At 33.6% G+C, this 17905-nt stretch overlaps 2 protein-coding genes across 2 annotated transcripts; one reads left to right on the top strand and one right to left on the bottom strand.

Moving 5' to 3' along the window:
• Window positions 1-1942: 1942 nt before the first annotated feature.
• Window positions 1943-16719, bottom strand: LOC127845169 (NADH dehydrogenase [ubiquinone] 1 beta subcomplex subunit 9-like). The gene is made up of 4 exons (XM_052375930.1): window positions 16556-16719; window positions 6342-6481; window positions 4591-4646; window positions 1943-2265 (listed from the first exon to the last, which is right to left on the bottom strand). Exons 1-4 carry the CDS (start codon window positions 16660-16662, stop codon window positions 2122-2124), a joined length of 447 nt encoding a protein of 148 aa, XP_052231890.1. The 5' UTR covers window positions 16663-16719; the 3' UTR covers window positions 1943-2121.
• Window positions 10391-12655, top strand: LOC127845167 (UDP-glucose 4-epimerase-like). Its single transcript, XM_052375926.1, has one exon. It carries the CDS (start codon window positions 11717-11719, stop codon window positions 12623-12625), a length of 909 nt encoding a protein of 302 aa, XP_052231886.1. The 5' UTR covers window positions 10391-11716; the 3' UTR covers window positions 12626-12655.
• Window positions 16720-17905: the final 1186 nt, after the last annotated feature.

Genomic DNA, 17905 nt, shown 5'->3' with positions numbered 1-17905 from the left:
ACGCGTTTTCCCGAAATTCCCTCCATACTCCGCGGGTTTCGACCTGGAGGGAGATTAAGAAAATCCCGCTATACGCGGCGTTTGCATGATTTTGAACGCGGCGGTTAACGATCGGCAAACTGATAAGCCGACGCGGCGGCCCTCGGCGTTGGCAACGCGGGGGAAACTCCGCGTTTTACGAGATAACGATCAATTTAATTTTGTTTGACTTCCTGATTTTCAAATAAAATTACATTTATTACAAGTACATACATGTACATGTAGTATAATATTTACATTTAAAAAAAAACAACCAAGATAGATCGATAGATAGATCGATCCCGACGTGGTTGTAGAAGTAGTTGTTGTTTTATAGAAAACTCGTTGATTTACGACACACAAAACGTCGTCTTTTAACTAATACTTACCAATTAATATAAACACAGTTTGCAACATTGTTTTTATTTTGATAATTTAATCCAAAGTTTTCATGTAAGCAGGTGATTTTCTATACTGAACATGTATACAAATGACCAAGGACCCTAATCTGGCAAATCTGTGTGAATTGACAGTTTGACGTAATCAAAGAAAAGCCTCTTCCTGTCTAAAGGCATAACTTACTCAAGTAAACACGTTCAACGAATGCATAAGGAATGGTTTTAATTGTCGGAACAAAGTCAATTCTCTGCTCGCTAATGCATTGATTTTCTCTTTGTTTGTTGGTTATTCCATTGATTGCTAAAAGGTGGTAACTATTGAGTTGATAATTGCATTTAATATTCACAGTTGTATTCTTGTTGCGTCGACATTCTAAACAATGTTTACCAGTAATTATGGACCAAATCGGCAGAGTGACATTCACACATGTTAATCCCTTTTGTCAAAACACCGCAGACAGCAGTCTACACAATAGGTCAGTAAACAAGCTTTGCGTGTTTTCATAACGTCAAACACTTCAAATCCAGTTCCGCCCAGATGTCTTCTTTAGTCAGTTTACTATACAATTAGTGTTAAAATAATTACTCTACTAAAATACCGTAACGATAAAGATTCGGCGTGTTCGATTTAAAATTATTATAGAGAAAATATCAACTTATTCGCGATATAATTTCGTTAATAAATACCAAAGAAACTTTTAACCGAAATCAACAAAATTCAATGTTCTCTGCGCTACAAAGTTTGTATAAAAAAAATCAATACACGCACGCTTTGCAGGAGTATACATTGTACCTTGACCTTGTACATTGCAGCATAATTTTCGCGCGCTTTTTGTCGGGAAATATACATGACTGTATATTGGAAGCATTTGTAAACGTCGTGTTAACAATTAAAAATCGTAGTGTGTTTCGGATTACGAATTATTATTCTCATTTGGAAATTTTACGGAACATTTATCCTTGTGTCACATGTGTTATGATTTAAATATTAATTTGTCAAATGTATTATATTAGACTAATTCATATTGTAGACGTACCTGTAAATTAAAAAACATAATTTTTATACGTATTAATTTTCTATACAATTATCTTTTTTATACATGTACTACAGTATTTAAACAATTTATTATAACAATGTTTTTATTTTTTGGCATGCCCAGTAGCACACTGCTAACGCGGCGTTGCGCGGCGATCACTGATAAGAACGGAAAGTGTCTGCATTTACCGACTAGCCTTAAGTAATACACGCCGCGTTCTCATGAAACTTGAAACATGGACAGATGGCAATATGGAGATTGTGCATGTCATTTCATTTAGTTCCTACGTCAAGAATTCTGGTTGCTATGGCAACAAATAGACTAGAAATATTGCTGAAAGTGGTGGAGTTTCACCGCTGGGGACTTCAATTGCTTGGCAATAGTCTTGTTAGTCTTTATAACTGTATAAATTGTAAAGCCTCATGTTTTTATTATAACATCTAAGAATGAGCAGACTCTGTAAAAAGTGTTAAAACATAAACAGAATGATGTCACTCAACACGTTTATTTATAACAGAAAAATTCATCTTGTTAGTTACATATTCCATTTTCACATTTTCTTTGGAATTTCCAAAAACTGGTACAATATGTTTAAATATTATTCCTACAAATACCACAATCAATTATATCGCACTTTGAATCACATCATAATTGTCCAATGCCTAACTTCAGTGATGGTGGTCGTCTACGTGTACACCACTCTCTTTGACCATTTTCTCATATCTCTCAATGTATTCACGTTTGCGGATATCCCTCACAGCGAAGTAGTGGGGGTACTGAGCCTTTTCATACGGATGCCACATGTCTAGCAACTGCAGCAAAATACAACTCTGTATATATAGGAGCCTCCCGATTGAAAACAGGGCCTAACGTTGGTGTGTAAATTTTTGTCCCAGATTAGGGAATAAATAATGACAACACTTAAAGGGGCCTTTTCACGTTTTGGTAAATTGACAAATTTTTAAAAAGTTGTTTCAGATTCACACATTTTCGTTTTAGTTAACTCATGATATTTGTGAGGAAACAGTCATTCTGAACATTTACCAGTCTCTTAAATAGCAATTATATGCATCTTTTGACGATTTAAAACCTAAAAATTATAAAGCGTTGCAATGCGAAACGATTGAATAATTTGGACAGTTCTGTTGTTGTCATTATATTTTGTAAAACTACGAGGATTGCTTGTATAATGTATAAAATACACCATTCATCATATGAATACAGATGGCTGAGTGGTCTAAGTAGTACACTTTTACTCCAGGATTCCAGGGGTTAGTGGTTCCGAGCCCTGTTGAGGGTTACTTTTTTCCTTTTTTGAATTTTATTCTTTATTTTTATGCCTCCCTTCAAAGAAGAGGGAGTATATTGCTTTGCACATGTCGGTCCGTCCACCAGGTGGTTTCCAGATGATAACTCAAGAACGCTTGTGCCTAGGATCATGAAACTTCATAGGTACATTGATCATGACTCGCAGATGACCCCTATTGATTTTGAGGTCACTAATTCAAAGGTCAAGGTCACGGTGACCCGAAATAGTAAAATGGTTTCCGGATGATAACTCAAGAACGCTTTTGCCTAGGATCATAAAACTTCATAGGTACATTGATCATGACTCGCAGATGACCCCTATTGATTTTCAGGTCACTAGGTCAAAGGTCAAGGTCACGGTGACCAGAAATAATAAAATGGTTTCCGGATGATAACTCAATAACGCTTATGCCTAGGATCATGAAACTTCATAGTTTCATTGATCATGACTCGCAGATGACCCCTATTGATTTTCAGGTCACTAGGTCAAAGGTCAAGGTCACGGTGACCCGAAATAATTAAATGGTTTCCGGATGATAACTCAAGAACGCTTATGCCTAGGATCATGAAACTTCATAGTTACATTGATCATGACTCGCAGATGACCCCTATTGATTTTCAGGTCACTAGGTCAAAGGTCAAGGTCATGGTGACCCAAAATAGTATAATGGTTTGCGGATGATAACTCAAGAACGCTTATGCCTAGGATCATGAAACTGTATAGGTGCATTGATCATGACTCGCAGATGACCCCTATTGATTTTCAGGTCACTAGGTCAAAGGTCAAGGTCACGGTGACTCAACTTAGAAAAAATGGTTTCCGGATGATAACTCAAGAAAGCTTACGCCTAGGATCATGAAACTTCATAGGTACGTTGATCATGACTCACAGATGACCCCTATTGATTTTCAGGTCACTAGGTCAAAGGTCACGTTGACTTGACACAGAAAAATGGTTTCCGGATGATAACTCAAGAAAGCTTACGCCTAGGATCATGAAACTTCATAGGTACATTGATCATGACTCACAGATGACCCCTATTGATTTTCAGGTCACTAGGTCAAAGGTCAAGGTCACAGTGCCAAAAAACGTATTCACACAATGGCTGCCACTACAACTGACAGCACATATAGGGGGCATGCATGTTTTACAAACAGCCCTTGTTTACCAGAGCTTTTTAGATCCAATGTTTACATTTATCAATATAAAGGATTTTATGACAAACTTGAATACATGCCAAAAACCGTGAAAAGGCCCCTTTAAGATCATGCATTAAGCCCTGTTTTCCCAAATTACTGCTCAGATAACGAGTTACATTACTAATACAGCACAATATTCAACATTCACACTGATCTGTTTAAAAAGTAAGGTTGAAATAAAATATTGCTTGTTTCTCTACTTGTTACCAATTCTTATGAATAATTGGTAAGAAGAAGGCAACATGAAAGAGATTTACTTGAATTTCAAAATTCTTACATTGAGCAATTGTCTACTATTTAATAGGAAATAAGATTGGTAAATACTGTTGGTGTAATGTCAGCAAGTATAAATATATATGCTGGTTAATTAAGCTTTACAGATAGAACAGTAATAAATTTTCAATTAAAATTAAATGCAATTTTTTTTAAAGAAGTTACGTAAATAAATGAAGTTAAAAACAAATATTGATTTGCACAGTCAGCATTTCAATCTTGGCATACCAACATAAACAAGTTTTTGGCAAGTAAAACTTTCCAATAGAACAACTGAATGTTATTTTAACTTAAATTATAGATGTCAAAATAAGTGAAATTAATGTTGTTGTTTATACAAAGCTGTTAACACCTACAAAATCTGGAAAAGGTAGAACTCTGCCATAAGCCACTCCACCAGGAGATAGGGGGACTGAAAGACAACATATCAGCACAAATTTAAACACAAGTTTCAGGTATTTTTATTGTGACCTCAACCATTAGAGATATGAGCATGAAAATTCGCACACAAAATTCAGTTAAAAACTAATTTCGTTTGCTTTTAAGTTAATTTTGTTGAGCAGCTTTCAGTTTAATTTGTGATAAAATACCAGGTATTGCAATTAAGTCTTCAAAAGTAAGAAAAGTGTAAAATGCTTGCATCAAAATTAAACAAGAGCACCGCATAACGGGTGCCAGCCACGCTCGGCTGCGAAAGCTTGTCAGATTTTTTTTTTTTTAGAGGTCACAGTGACTTTGACCTAGTGACCCAACAAGAGATGTGTTCGTCAGAAACACAATGCCCTCTACTGCGCCACTTTGAAATAAAATTTCTATTTATCATTTGGCAGGTATAGAAATCATCTCCCTTTAAAGCTTATTACTTCCCTTGGATTTTGTCCAATCCAACCAGGGGGGGGGGGGGGGTCTGTAGACAGTCGAAAATGACCAAGTCAGACATCACTGACAACCAAGGCCTGTGGTTTATCAAAGAGATCATAGCCAGAGTTCATCATGTATCTATGGACATAAGTCCACAGGTACATGTATGTAATGAACACTACTATTAACAACTAAGTACATGAAAGAAATGATAATCAAAATAATAAATCTGTACAGTAACTGAGAAAAGAACTTCAATTCTTGGTTAGGAAATATATAATATGAGATTTATAATTATATAAATTACTTCGCTTGAAAATAATTGTCTTTAACAAATCTCTTTTTTTAGTAGCAAATTATTAAAAGCCACTACCGTGACTGTAGATTCACCACTCAAAATGTGCAGCTCCATGAGATACACATGCATGCCAAATATATAAAGTGGCTATGTTCAATATTGAATATTTATTTCCCTTTAAAGCTTATTACTTCCTTAAATGTGTATTTTACCGTAGACCTTGACGTTGACCTTATACCACAATGCGCCGCTTTGATTTATTTAACAAAAATATATATGTGGGCAGGTCAGATAACTATGTCCATTTAAAGCTTATTACTTCCCTTGACTTTGTTTTTTTCGACCCTAGACCTTGAAGGATGATGTTCACCTTGAAATTTTACCACTCAAAATGTGCAGCTCCATGAGATACACATGCATGCCAAATATCAAGTTGCTATCTTCAATATTTAAAAAGTTATGGCCAATGTTAAGGTTTTAGCACGACGCATACGGCAGACGACGAGCTGGCTATGACAATAGCTCGGGTTTTCTACAAAAACAGCCGAGCTAAAAACGAGATTCTGCTTCGATTAAAACCATAAATACATTGCAAAAGTTTGAAGCATGTCTTTTCTTGTGCTATATTATAGAACAGTGTGTCCTGACACGATAAATCAACAAGAGCTGTGTTTGTGAAACACAATGCCCTCTACTGCGCCGCTTTGAATCCATATCTTTGACCTTGAAGGATGACCTCGAACTTTTACCACTCAAAATGTGCAGCTCCATGAGATACACATGCATGCCAAATATCAAATTGCTATCTTCGATATTGAAAAAGTTATTACCAAGGTTAAAGTTTTGGGACAGACACATAGATACAATGACAGACAGACAGGCCAAAAACAATATACCTCCGATCATTCGATCCCGGGTCATAAAGAAAGACACAAACACTGAACTCACACTGGAAGAAGTTTGGATCCTTCTTTTTGAAGAATTCAGTTTCTCCATCCTCCAAAGCAGCTATTGCCTCTGGCATTGCCAAATTTTTATTTTTCTCAAACCTATCTCGAAGCAGCACTGCATTCCATCTTTGTCTGATTCTGAAATACAACTATTTTAATGAAGCTTGTGCTTATTCTCAAATACACTACCAATCGTTTAAAATAGAAAAATTAACTCAAAATATTATAAGGAGAGAAAATTCAGAAACTCTTGTTAAACTCTTAAGCAGTTGTTTGTATTCTTTTATAATTAGTTATTTCCTTAACCCATTACCACTTACATACATATTTTGACACATTTGTGGTCCTTAGAAAGTTCAATTTAATTAAAGACCTTATATTCAAGTTTTAAAGCCTTCATTTCCAACCCTTCGTTACTGATTAGCAGCAAACAGCATAAAACCTGAACAGACTGCGAGATACTCGCAGCCTCTGCGAGTTACTCGTAGGCTGTTCTGGTTTTATGCTGGTTGCAAAAGCCATTTTCACTTCGCTTCTGATGGGGAAAGGGTTAACAATACAGGACAACACATGGCGTTTCAATCATTTCTTCTTAACTCTTTTCTTAGAAAAATGTGTTCCGGACAACAGTATCAATAACTATTTTTAAAGTATACAGTGAGAATAACAAGTCAGAAACAGAATTCAAGCTTTAAAACAATTTTGAAAGAACAAATACCAAGTCTATCTAAGAAAACCAGAGTATACTACTTTATATTGTACAAATCTAAGAAAACCAGAGTACATACAACTTTATATTGTACCAAGCAAATTAGAGATTTTAGTAGCCATTTAGGCTACTGGTAAGGCTGACAGCGCAGTGGATGATTGTGATGATTCCTCGAACATTACATGTGATTTTCACATATGTTTTACACTTTTAAAACAACAAAATTACTAATTTATTGCCAAAACCCAGACAATTTCGTTATACTATTTTTACTGGCAAACCAAAGTTTCTCTGACCCTATATACTTTGGCCAAAATTGAAGGTATTTAAATGAAGACTTAATCCTCATGACCTGCTGGTGACAATAATGCCACTCATCTGCATGTATTGGCAAGTGAAATCTTAATAGGACTAACGGGACAAGTGAAAAAAATCTAATGCAAAACATGTATTCTCTGACTAAGATTCCTTTTCATTGAAAAAAATAACTTTTCTTAAAGCATATCTATTCAAAAATAGAGCTCAAATGAACCGGAAGTTTTCATTGTAAATTTCATACAGCAGGTGCGCGTTGTTATGCAAGACTATGTCCCTGGAATATGCCAGTGAACCATCAAACTGTATCAACCCTATTGATTTTTCAGAGCATTATCTAATGACGAGGTAGGTATTTCAAAAAGTCCAAATTTTGTTTGTAAAAATTTCAGACATAGACATGTTCTTAATTTTAAACATTTGAAGAACGAGTGCATATGTTTGCAGGACAATTGAATATGAAAGGCAATCGTCCTGATTGACTAAAGCAGGCTTGCAATTAAACACAGTATTATGTGAAGTTGGAATAAGACATCAATTTGGGAATAAATTGTGTTTTTTCAAGTGATTAATATGCAGTTTTATATGTTGTATTTATTTAGTTTGACAAATTATACTTAAAACAGATACTTGCATATATATAATAGCATCATTTCAATTAATATTACTGCAAAACTGGATTGTTTATTGATTTTTTTTTAATTATCATGAAATGAAAGTGTGTCCATATGACGCATGGACACAGTTTAAAAATACAGTAAAAATGATGAAAATACAATCACTGTTAATGAAAAAGTAAATGAAAATTGCTTATTAAGCTTATAGTATAGATAAAATATTACAAAAATAAATTCAGATAATCATGAAATAAAAAGTTTGTATGAGAAAATCCCCAAAATGATGTCCATTCCCAGTTTGATGTCTCATTCCAAATTCATATAATACAGTGTTAAATATATTTTTCTCTGACCTGGTTGTGTTTTCTAACAAATTCTGCAAAAACATCTTAAGATCTTTAATCCTATTAAATTTCTAAGTGCTAGCTTACAAAGACTAATGCATGAAAACACTTATAAAGTCAACAGCAATAACTCCAAAAGTATGTGATGCATGGAAATGTGCATTTCTCCTTAATGAGATCTACCCCACTTTAGGGGTTTTAAGTTAATAGATTAATTTTCAGACCTATGTTGATAATCAATACTTTTGATTTTGGCATAAATGTAATTGAAGTTTCTTCTCTTGTCTAGGTGTGGAAACATAAAAAACATCAACGTCTCTGACAGGAATGTCAGACGTTTCCACCCCAACCGTTTCCTCCCCAGATGTTTCCATCCCAAAATGTGATATTTTGGGGTGGAAACGTCTGCACTAGTGTTATATATATTGAAAATGAAAATGTTTTTTTTTCTAATGGGCCTATGACGGTAATTTTAAATAAATAAATAAATAAACTTAGAAGTGATACAAAATGAAAGTAGATGTCCTCGAGGCGTTGAAGAGTATCTCGTTGAAGTGAAGTTGAAGAAATAAAAATGAAATCAAGATAATAAATATAGAAAAAATATTGGTTTATTACAAATAATATTTCATTTGTATATGATATTATATAATTATTATAATAATAATTTTGTAAATAAAACTTAAATCCATGCATTACTCAAAATGTGTTAATGTGACCATAAATTATGGCCAATTAAGAATCATTTGAGGTGTTTCTTTGATGTGTAAGTTGTTTATATGTTATTAATGCCATCACATGTGTTCTTAATACAATTAGAAAATTTCATTGTGTTATATGAAATATGAAAGTGTCTTTGATGTCCTTTGAACTTCAATCAATTGGATTTGTATACCGGTAACTCTGTTAATGTTATTCAATAATGTAGTTTGTACTTTTGTTTTCTTTTGATTCCTACTTAAAACATGTTTAAAATAAGATTAAAATATTTTTAAAAAAACATTTAAAGTAATGGTAACTCTTTTTTTTTTTTTTTTCAATGACAGTTATTTGTATTCTATTTATTTTGTATAAAGTTCTAATATAAGCATATTAAGATGTTCTCAGATTTTGGCTGTTTTGTTTAGTTTTTTTTCATAAACTTTGCAATGGAAACATAACTTTACTTACTACATGTATCTATTGATGTTTGTTTTTATTATAAACAATATATTTTTATTATATTCTGTTTTATTTAAAAAAAATCTTACATGATAGTTTTTATTTGTTAAAAACAGTTTCTATTTGTAAATATAAATAATAATTGTATTGGATATATTATTTGGAAATAATCCATTATTTTTGTTCCCTATTTGATAAGTTATGCAAGATTTCTAATGTTTCATATGTTACCATATTCACTTTCAAATTAATTAATTTACATTAAATATAAAATTGCCAAACATTTGTCATATAATTAGTCAACAAAATAACAATACATATACTAAAATATCCTATTTCATACAACTAACAAAAAACTGATAATAATTTGTCAGGCATTCAGAGCTGATGAGGGTACTGCTTACCGGGTATCTAGGAGTAGATATATGGCGTACCATTTGGGTCGAAAGTCAAAAAGACCTACTAGGTAAAAAGAGAAATGTACGTCGACGCACAGTATGTACGTAGACGTACAAAAATTGTACTTCGACGTACAAATATGAAATACACTTCGACGTATATATTTGTACGTTGAAGTACAATTTGTACTTCGACGTACATTTTTGTATGTCGACGTACAAATTTTCTGAACAGCCAATCAAAACACTCGTCTCTTGAGATGCTTTTCCTTCTGATTTATTCATAATAAATGTTTCAAATCTCTTTTTTAATTGAGGACAAAATGAATAAAAATATCAAAATTGAAAAAAAAAAGAAAAAAAAAAAGAATTAAAAATAAATATCTACTTGACGTTTTTATTCTAAAATCGGTTTAAGTAATAAATATTATACACTTTATTAGACAGCCTGCCGATGTCTGATCTATATGTCATAACTTGACTCTCAAAGGGATAAGATAGGGATCACCACAGCAGGTTGCTAATACAGTGTAGACTTCTGCTGTTTTATTGTGGTAACACGGTTGTTTAGAAAGCATAGGCCAAATAATATGGATCAAATTTTGAAATAAAAATCGTATAAAGAGTCTGAAAATAGGGCAGTGAATGTTTAACATAAGGATCAAAGCAACAGATGTAAGGGGTCTTCTGATTGGTTAACACTCAAGGGTCGGTAAAAATTGTACGTCAAAGTACAATTTTGTATGTCGAAGTACAAAATAATGAACGTCGACATAAATATTGTACGTCAACGTACATTTCTCTTTTTACCTAGTAGGTTTTGTTGACTTTTGACCCAAATGGTGCGTCATATAGATAAGGCTATTACTGATAGGGGTTGCCTAGAGATAAGGCTGTAGTATGGAATGAGTTAATGTTTTATTTGTGTGTGTGTCACAGAGTTACAAATATTATTATATTATTATTTGATTTTTGATTGAGTACATTATAAATTCATACAATACAATAGTTACAGTTTTTAAGATATTGAATTGATTTCTGTGAATATGTTTGAATATGATTTCTTTGTCTACTGAATTGCAGTAGAAGGTTGCTTGGAACCACATGTTTAACTTGATATGGATTACATTGTGTTAGTTACAGTCTTGGAAGTCTTCTCATGTTAAATTCACACTCAATATGCAGACTGTATGCTGACTGTATGCTTATCAGTTCTAGCTATAAATAATGACTGTGACTAAAGATTCTTAGACTAGGTGCTAATTAATTACAGTCTTATAGAAGTAAGGAAGTAAGGTACTGTATGTTGGATGAGAGATAGATATGATTGGTCAGTGAGATGTGTGGGTGTGACTTGGCATTAAGGATCTGTATTATTGATGGATGAATGAGAGATAAGATTGGTCAGTGAGATGTGTGGGTGTGACTTGGTTCTAGGGATGAAAGGGTTTCAATAGAGTGACAAGTTAGTTTTATAAAAGAAGGAAGTGGAGGTCAGTAAGAAAAAGTTAGAAAGTGAGTTACAAGATAGAGAGAGACAGTTGGAAATAGGAGGATGGAATTTGTTAAATAAGATCTGATAAGAATGTAATAGAGTTAAGAAGGAATGCTTAAGAATGCAATATAGGAAGAGGGAATTTGTTGAAAATTATGTGAACTATAAATGAATAAAAGAGTAAACGCAGAAAGCGAGTTATGTTATGCCATCAATAACAAGGGCATAGATTTCCCCGGTCCGGTTACATAATGGTAGAGAATCAGGGTATGTTGGGAGTCTTGGGACCAACACGGTTGTGGAACTCATAAAGGCTGGTTATGATGTGGTTGTCATGGACAACCTCCCAAAAGCAAGCATGGAGAGCATGAGGCGGGTGAATGAAATCACAGGCAAGCAGGTGCCCACATTCAGTATCGACATGTTGGACAAGGATGCTTTCCGGGATCTATTCAAAAAGCACAAGATCCTCTGTGTGATGCACTTTGCTGGCCTGAAGACAGTAGAGGAGTCCTGTCACAAACCTCTTCTCTATTACAAGACAAATATAGGCGGAACAATCAGTCTTCTTGAGGGGATGAAGGAGTTCGGTGTGTACAACATGATCTTCTCCAGTTCTGCCGCTGTGTACGGCTCACCCAGTTACCTGCCCATAGATGAGAAACACCCTGTAGGGGGCTGCATCAACCCCTATGGCAAGACCAAGTACTTCATTGAGGAAATCCTCAAAGATAATTGCTCTGCAGAAAAGCAATGGAATGTTGTGCTGCTGCGCTACTTCAACCCAGTGGGTGCCCACGTGACTGGCAAGTTAGGGGAAGACCCTCAAGGAATCCCCAGTGACCTCATGCCCTACGTATCCCATGTGGCTGTAGGAAGGGTTAAGGAGCTCACAGTGTATGGAGTTGACTATGATACACCTGATGGAACAGAGGTGCGTGATTACATCAATGTAGTAGACTGGGCTCAGGGACATGTGGCTGCCTTGAAGTATCTCGAGAAGGACTGTGGCTTCAAGGTGTTTAACTTGGGAACAGGAAAAGGTTATTGTGTGATTGAAATGGCCAAAGCCTTTGAAACTGCTTCTGGAAAACCTGTACCTTACAAGATAGCCGGTCGTCATGCTGGTGATATAGCTTCGTGTTACGCTGATGCCTCTTTGGTTGAGAAGGAACTTGGATGGAAGGCAAAACTTGATCTTGCAAAGATGTGTGAAGACTCAATGGTTCTGGCAATCCAATAACCCGACAGGCTTCAGAACAGAGAGCTAGGATTGGAGACTTATGGTTTATCAGTTTTATACCAATTTTGTTTGTTTATAGAAAGTCATTTTATGTTACCAAACAAAATAAAAATTTAATTCTTTACATAAATTGTTATTCTAAAATCTCAATTTACCTAATACATGTATATACAAAGTTTTTTGTGTGAAATGAAATTACATTTGTTTAGTCTCTTTTGTGTGAATATTGTTTAAAGTTGTTTAAACTTTGATTGACAATCCATAATTTTTCTACAAAGGCAGAAATTAGTTTAAACCTATTTATTTTAGCTCGATTGCGTCGAAAGCCTTAGGCTTATATAAACGCTCTCGAGTCCGTTTCCTGGGCCTAGAACCAGTACTTGGTGTCTTTGGGGGAGATCTAAAGAACGCTCCCACGGTGGGGATCGAACCCGTGACCTCCCGGTCGCAAGGCGGACACCATATCCATTACACCACGGCGACCTTAAAGGCAGAAATTGAGACACTGTGTGTTATTGAAGTGTGTACCTCCTTTAAGTGTTCCAATTATAAAGTAAAATCAGCTAAAATAAAGTACACAGATTCAATGTTGTATGTTTTTACAATGTTAACTGTTGTCAATGTAAGAAGTGTACTGGGGTGAACATTTCTCCAATGAAGCAGGCACTTGAAGTAGAAAGACAATTCAAAAGCCAGTTACTTACTGAGTAAGCTATCTTACCATAGCAATTAACCTGTAATGTTGTGCTAAATGTCTAAGTTAAGTTTTATTATTATATTACTATGTACTGTGTGTAAATTCAAAATTCGTCGCGACATGATTTGATCATTTTTGGGGGGAATGGGAAATATGGTACTAGTTTTATAAGTAAACTAATGCTTGACTTTTATATTTTCAACAATATTATTTAAGTTACTTGTGTAATATGGGGTTCTGTTAACCATTGATATCTATAAGGTTAGAAGATATATACAAGGTGTATATATGATCAAAGTGTATAAAGGGTGATCAACGACTTAAGGAAGGCGCATTTTCATGATGTATGTAGGTAGACATATATATAGGCGCAATGGAGAAATATGATGATGTAGGTCTTAATTACAATATGACTATTATGGCAAATCATAATTCTTAATTTAAGTAAACCTATAGATGGTTACAGAATTAATAAGGGTACTGAAATGATGAATGTAATGAGTTCAAACTGGGAAAGTCTTTAATACAAGAATGTGTGTGGCCTTGCTATATGTACATTGTTTAAAATATAATATGTTGTCTCAATCTTCTTAGAAACTCATGTTTTATCATGACTATTAAAAAAAAATGGCACTATTATGCTTGCAACCAATAGGGTGGTTGTACTTACAAACTGTGTAAAAGTGAAAAGTGAAAAATGTTCATATGAAGTGACAAATATGTTTGAATATTTGTTCTTTGTCGTATGATTTTAATGACATTAATTTGACAGACATATGAATGATTATTGATTTGTTTTTATAAACATATGTACTAAAGAATGTTCAATTTTAATGTATGACTTTGCCTATTGATGAACTTTGAAATTCAAGAAATAACTTCTGTGAGTATGTTTGTATATTATAAACAATGACTTTATTTGTTTATGTAATTTACTTTGAATAATTGTGATTTTCATATAGCTTTGCTTTGTTAATTTGCGGAGCAAATTGTTTGAGAGAGTGAGGATGTGTCACAGAGTTACAAATATTATTATATTATTATTTGATTTTTGATTGAGTACATTATAAATTCATACAATACAATAGTTACAGTTTTTAAGATATTGAATTGATTTCTGTGAATATGTTTGAATATGATTTCTTTGTCTACTGAATTGCAGTAGAAGGTTGCTTGGAACCACATGTTTAACTTGATATTGATTACATTGTGTTAGTTACAGTCTTGGAAGTCTTCTCATGTTAAATTCACGCTCAATATGCAGACTGTATGCTGACTGTATGCTTATCAGTTCTAGCTATAAATAATGACTGTGACTAAAGATTCTTAGACTAGGTGCTAATTAATTACAGTCTTATAGAAGTAAGGAAGTAAGGTACTGTATGTTGGATGAGAGATAGATATGATTGGTCAGTGAGATGTGTGGGTGTGACTTGGCATTAAGGATCTGTATTATCGATGGATGAATGAGAGATAAGATTGGTCAGTAAGAAAAAGTTAGAAAGTGAGTTACAAGTTAGAGAGAGACAGTTGGGGAGGATGGAATTTGTTAAATAAGATCTGATAAGAATGTAATAGAGTTAAGAAGGAATGCTTAAGAATGCAATATAGGAAGATGGAATTTGTTGAAAATTATGTGAACTATAAATGAATAAAAGAGTAAACGCAGAAGCGAGTTATGTTATGCCATTAATAACAAGGGCATAGATTTCCCCGGTCCGGTCACATGTGTTTATGCCAAAATAATAATAAGTAAAAAGAGAATAAATATCTGTATCAAATCTATATTTTTGTTACTTTCATGCTTTTTTGATTGCCCCATTTGTATTTAAAAAGTCTGTATAATAAGTAATCAATTTGGTGTGGCATAAGTTGCTTATATAATTATTGTGTATTTCTTCAAATTAACATCATGAAATCGAAAATATACATTATTTCTGAATCTTAATATTCGCTGAAACCACACCTGTGGCTGAAACTGGTATATTGTATTACAGTGTACACACTGTTGATTGACAGCCTAATGGACACTTTTACACCTAAGTGATTGAGAATTACAGTTTGATCCCTTCCTTGTTTATCACCTTGTTGATGAAATTATTTCTAATCCCATTACATCAGGTTTGACTGCTTTTTACTGACTGAGTTACTCGCAGGCTGTTCTGGTTTTATGCTGTTTGCGCATAGCCATTCTCACTTTGCTTCTTAAGGGGGAAAGGGTTAAGAGATGTCTGTTTGAAAAGAATGATTGAAAAAGTTTTAAATAGCAGTAGATACCAAAATGTGTCATCTTCGCGATCAGAATGTGGGTTTGTTTTGGTTTGGTTAAAAGTCCGGTATTGTTTTGGGTTTTTGTCATGCATTTTTCTCAATTTATAGGCATTATCGTGTTTAAATTACTTAATATAATAAGTCATTACACGTTATTCTTTATACTTGCATTTTGTCCGCGCCATTTATTAGCAACGGTTCGCTGTCTACGGTATACATTTTTTGGGTCATGACAATTTTAATAATATCCTAAAACATAATTTAAAAATGCTTTGAATATTGTCTCTTTGATTTATTCATTAACACACAATGTATGTGACAGTACTAATTAAAGACATATAAGATAATGATAAGATCTCATTGTCAAACCTGATTTTCAGTAAATAATTTTATATATAGAAAACATATAAGTAAGTTAAAAATATAATTTTGATCTTTTTACGTTACTGTTTGAATTTATTTGAATTTAAAATATTAACCCATAATTAATATTCATGAATAATAAGATCAAATTTAACAAAAAACCCATCTTATTATCATTAATTAATCCAATATAAAAAACATCAAAATACCTCATTATCTTTACTTAATCCAATATCAATTTGGTCCACAATGACATGTAAATTATTTTGGGAAGGAAACGTCTTGGTTTGGGGTGGAAACGTCTGATACCCTCTGACAGCATCAAAGCAAACTTAAATAAATTTCATGATAATAACTGCAATCCACTTTTAATAGTAGCTTTGCTTTTTAAAGTCTCCATCATTTATATTTTTTTATACTCAAAACTAATCAAAAGTCCATGTCTTATATGATAATCAACGTCAAAGACGTATATAACTACGTCTCTTCACCGTGAATGGGACGTGACTAGCCGGTGACGAACGTAGCAAAATACGAACAGTCTTTACAGAATTTAAAAAGGTGCGTGATGGAATACTATGCATAATAAAATTGCTTACGGATCTTGTGGACATAACCCGTTAACAAGGCGCGCAGACTTTTTGTACAATCGAATGACTTTTTGAGAATGTGTCAATGCACCAGCAGTCAAGAAATTGGTAGCCATTTTGTTTTTGCTACGGTCGCATCGATCAAAATCAACATTTTCAAACCGGTTATTATCGTAAAGGGTTGCACGCAACTATATTACCAAAGTTGTAACGAAACCTCAAATCACTTCCATTACCATTAATTAATTAACTATCATGATTTTGGGTGCTATCATATTGACGGACAAAACATTTGTTTTAATGATATTTTGCCGAGTTCTTGGCCGAGTTCAAAAATGGCCACCAGGGGATAGGGATGTTGCAGTTTTCCTAATATGGCAACAGGGAGCGTGGCCAAGTCACTTAAAGGTAGCGCACCTCTAATGATTTCCCGCGATTTATTTTACGATCATTGCCGATCTTCAATGATCGGTTATTTCCGAGAGATGCATTTTATTTTTTTCAAACTTCGAATTTTGATATGTGTTTTCCTAATTCATTTAGAATACATTATTTTCACTATAAATATTGACTTTGATCCAATTATTATCTGAAAAATACGATTTCGCGATTTCTTCAAAGATCGACGAGCCTTTTTACCTGTTTAGTTATGCATATCTAATTTAAAGTTGTACTGGTGTGAAGTTGTCGTGGCCGAGTGGTTAAGGCGATGACTAGAAATCTTTTGGGATCTTCCCGCGCAGGTTCGAATCCTGCCGACATCGCATACTTTTTGCGACGTGTTTTATTTCTTTTCTAACGTAATTTGATTTGCTATGTTTATTGTTAAATATGTTGAAAATTGTATGCACATCCTTCAATTTTTAAAATTAAAACAACGTTATGGCTAAATTGGGTAATTTACTGCTGAAAATACGAATGATGCATGTTGCATTTTTATTTTTATTTCAAAAAGTAAACGGTAAATCTGTCTATTTCTTGGTATTTTTGCTGTATATAGTGTTTCTATAAAAAAATTAGTTTAAAATATAACTTAAATGATACTAATTTGAATTTTATGACACTTTGTTTTTAACCGACCCAATTTTTACTTGGCTGAAATCACTTACATTTCATGGCGCTATTCCATAGATAAAATTTTGTAAAAAATAAATGTCTGTAAAAGAATACTTATTTCATCTTGTATATATTTTAAACACCTTTACTGCTTCTGTACACACCAACTGCATGTCCGTATTTGGAAATTTGAATGAATTATGGAACTTTTATATACCCCATGGGTGAAAATAAACTGGACAAAAGCCGAGCGTGAGGGTGGTTTTGAAAAAATCGTTATATTTTTTTTTAAGCATGGAAAGC

This window comes from Dreissena polymorpha, chromosome 9 (genome assembly GCF_020536995.1).
Source record: "Dreissena polymorpha isolate Duluth1 chromosome 9, UMN_Dpol_1.0, whole genome shotgun sequence".
Taxonomy (NCBI): domain Eukaryota; kingdom Metazoa; phylum Mollusca; class Bivalvia; order Myida; family Dreissenidae; genus Dreissena; species Dreissena polymorpha.
Note: the sequence above shows the minus strand (reverse complement) of the source record. Positions and strands in the feature narration are given on the sequence as shown.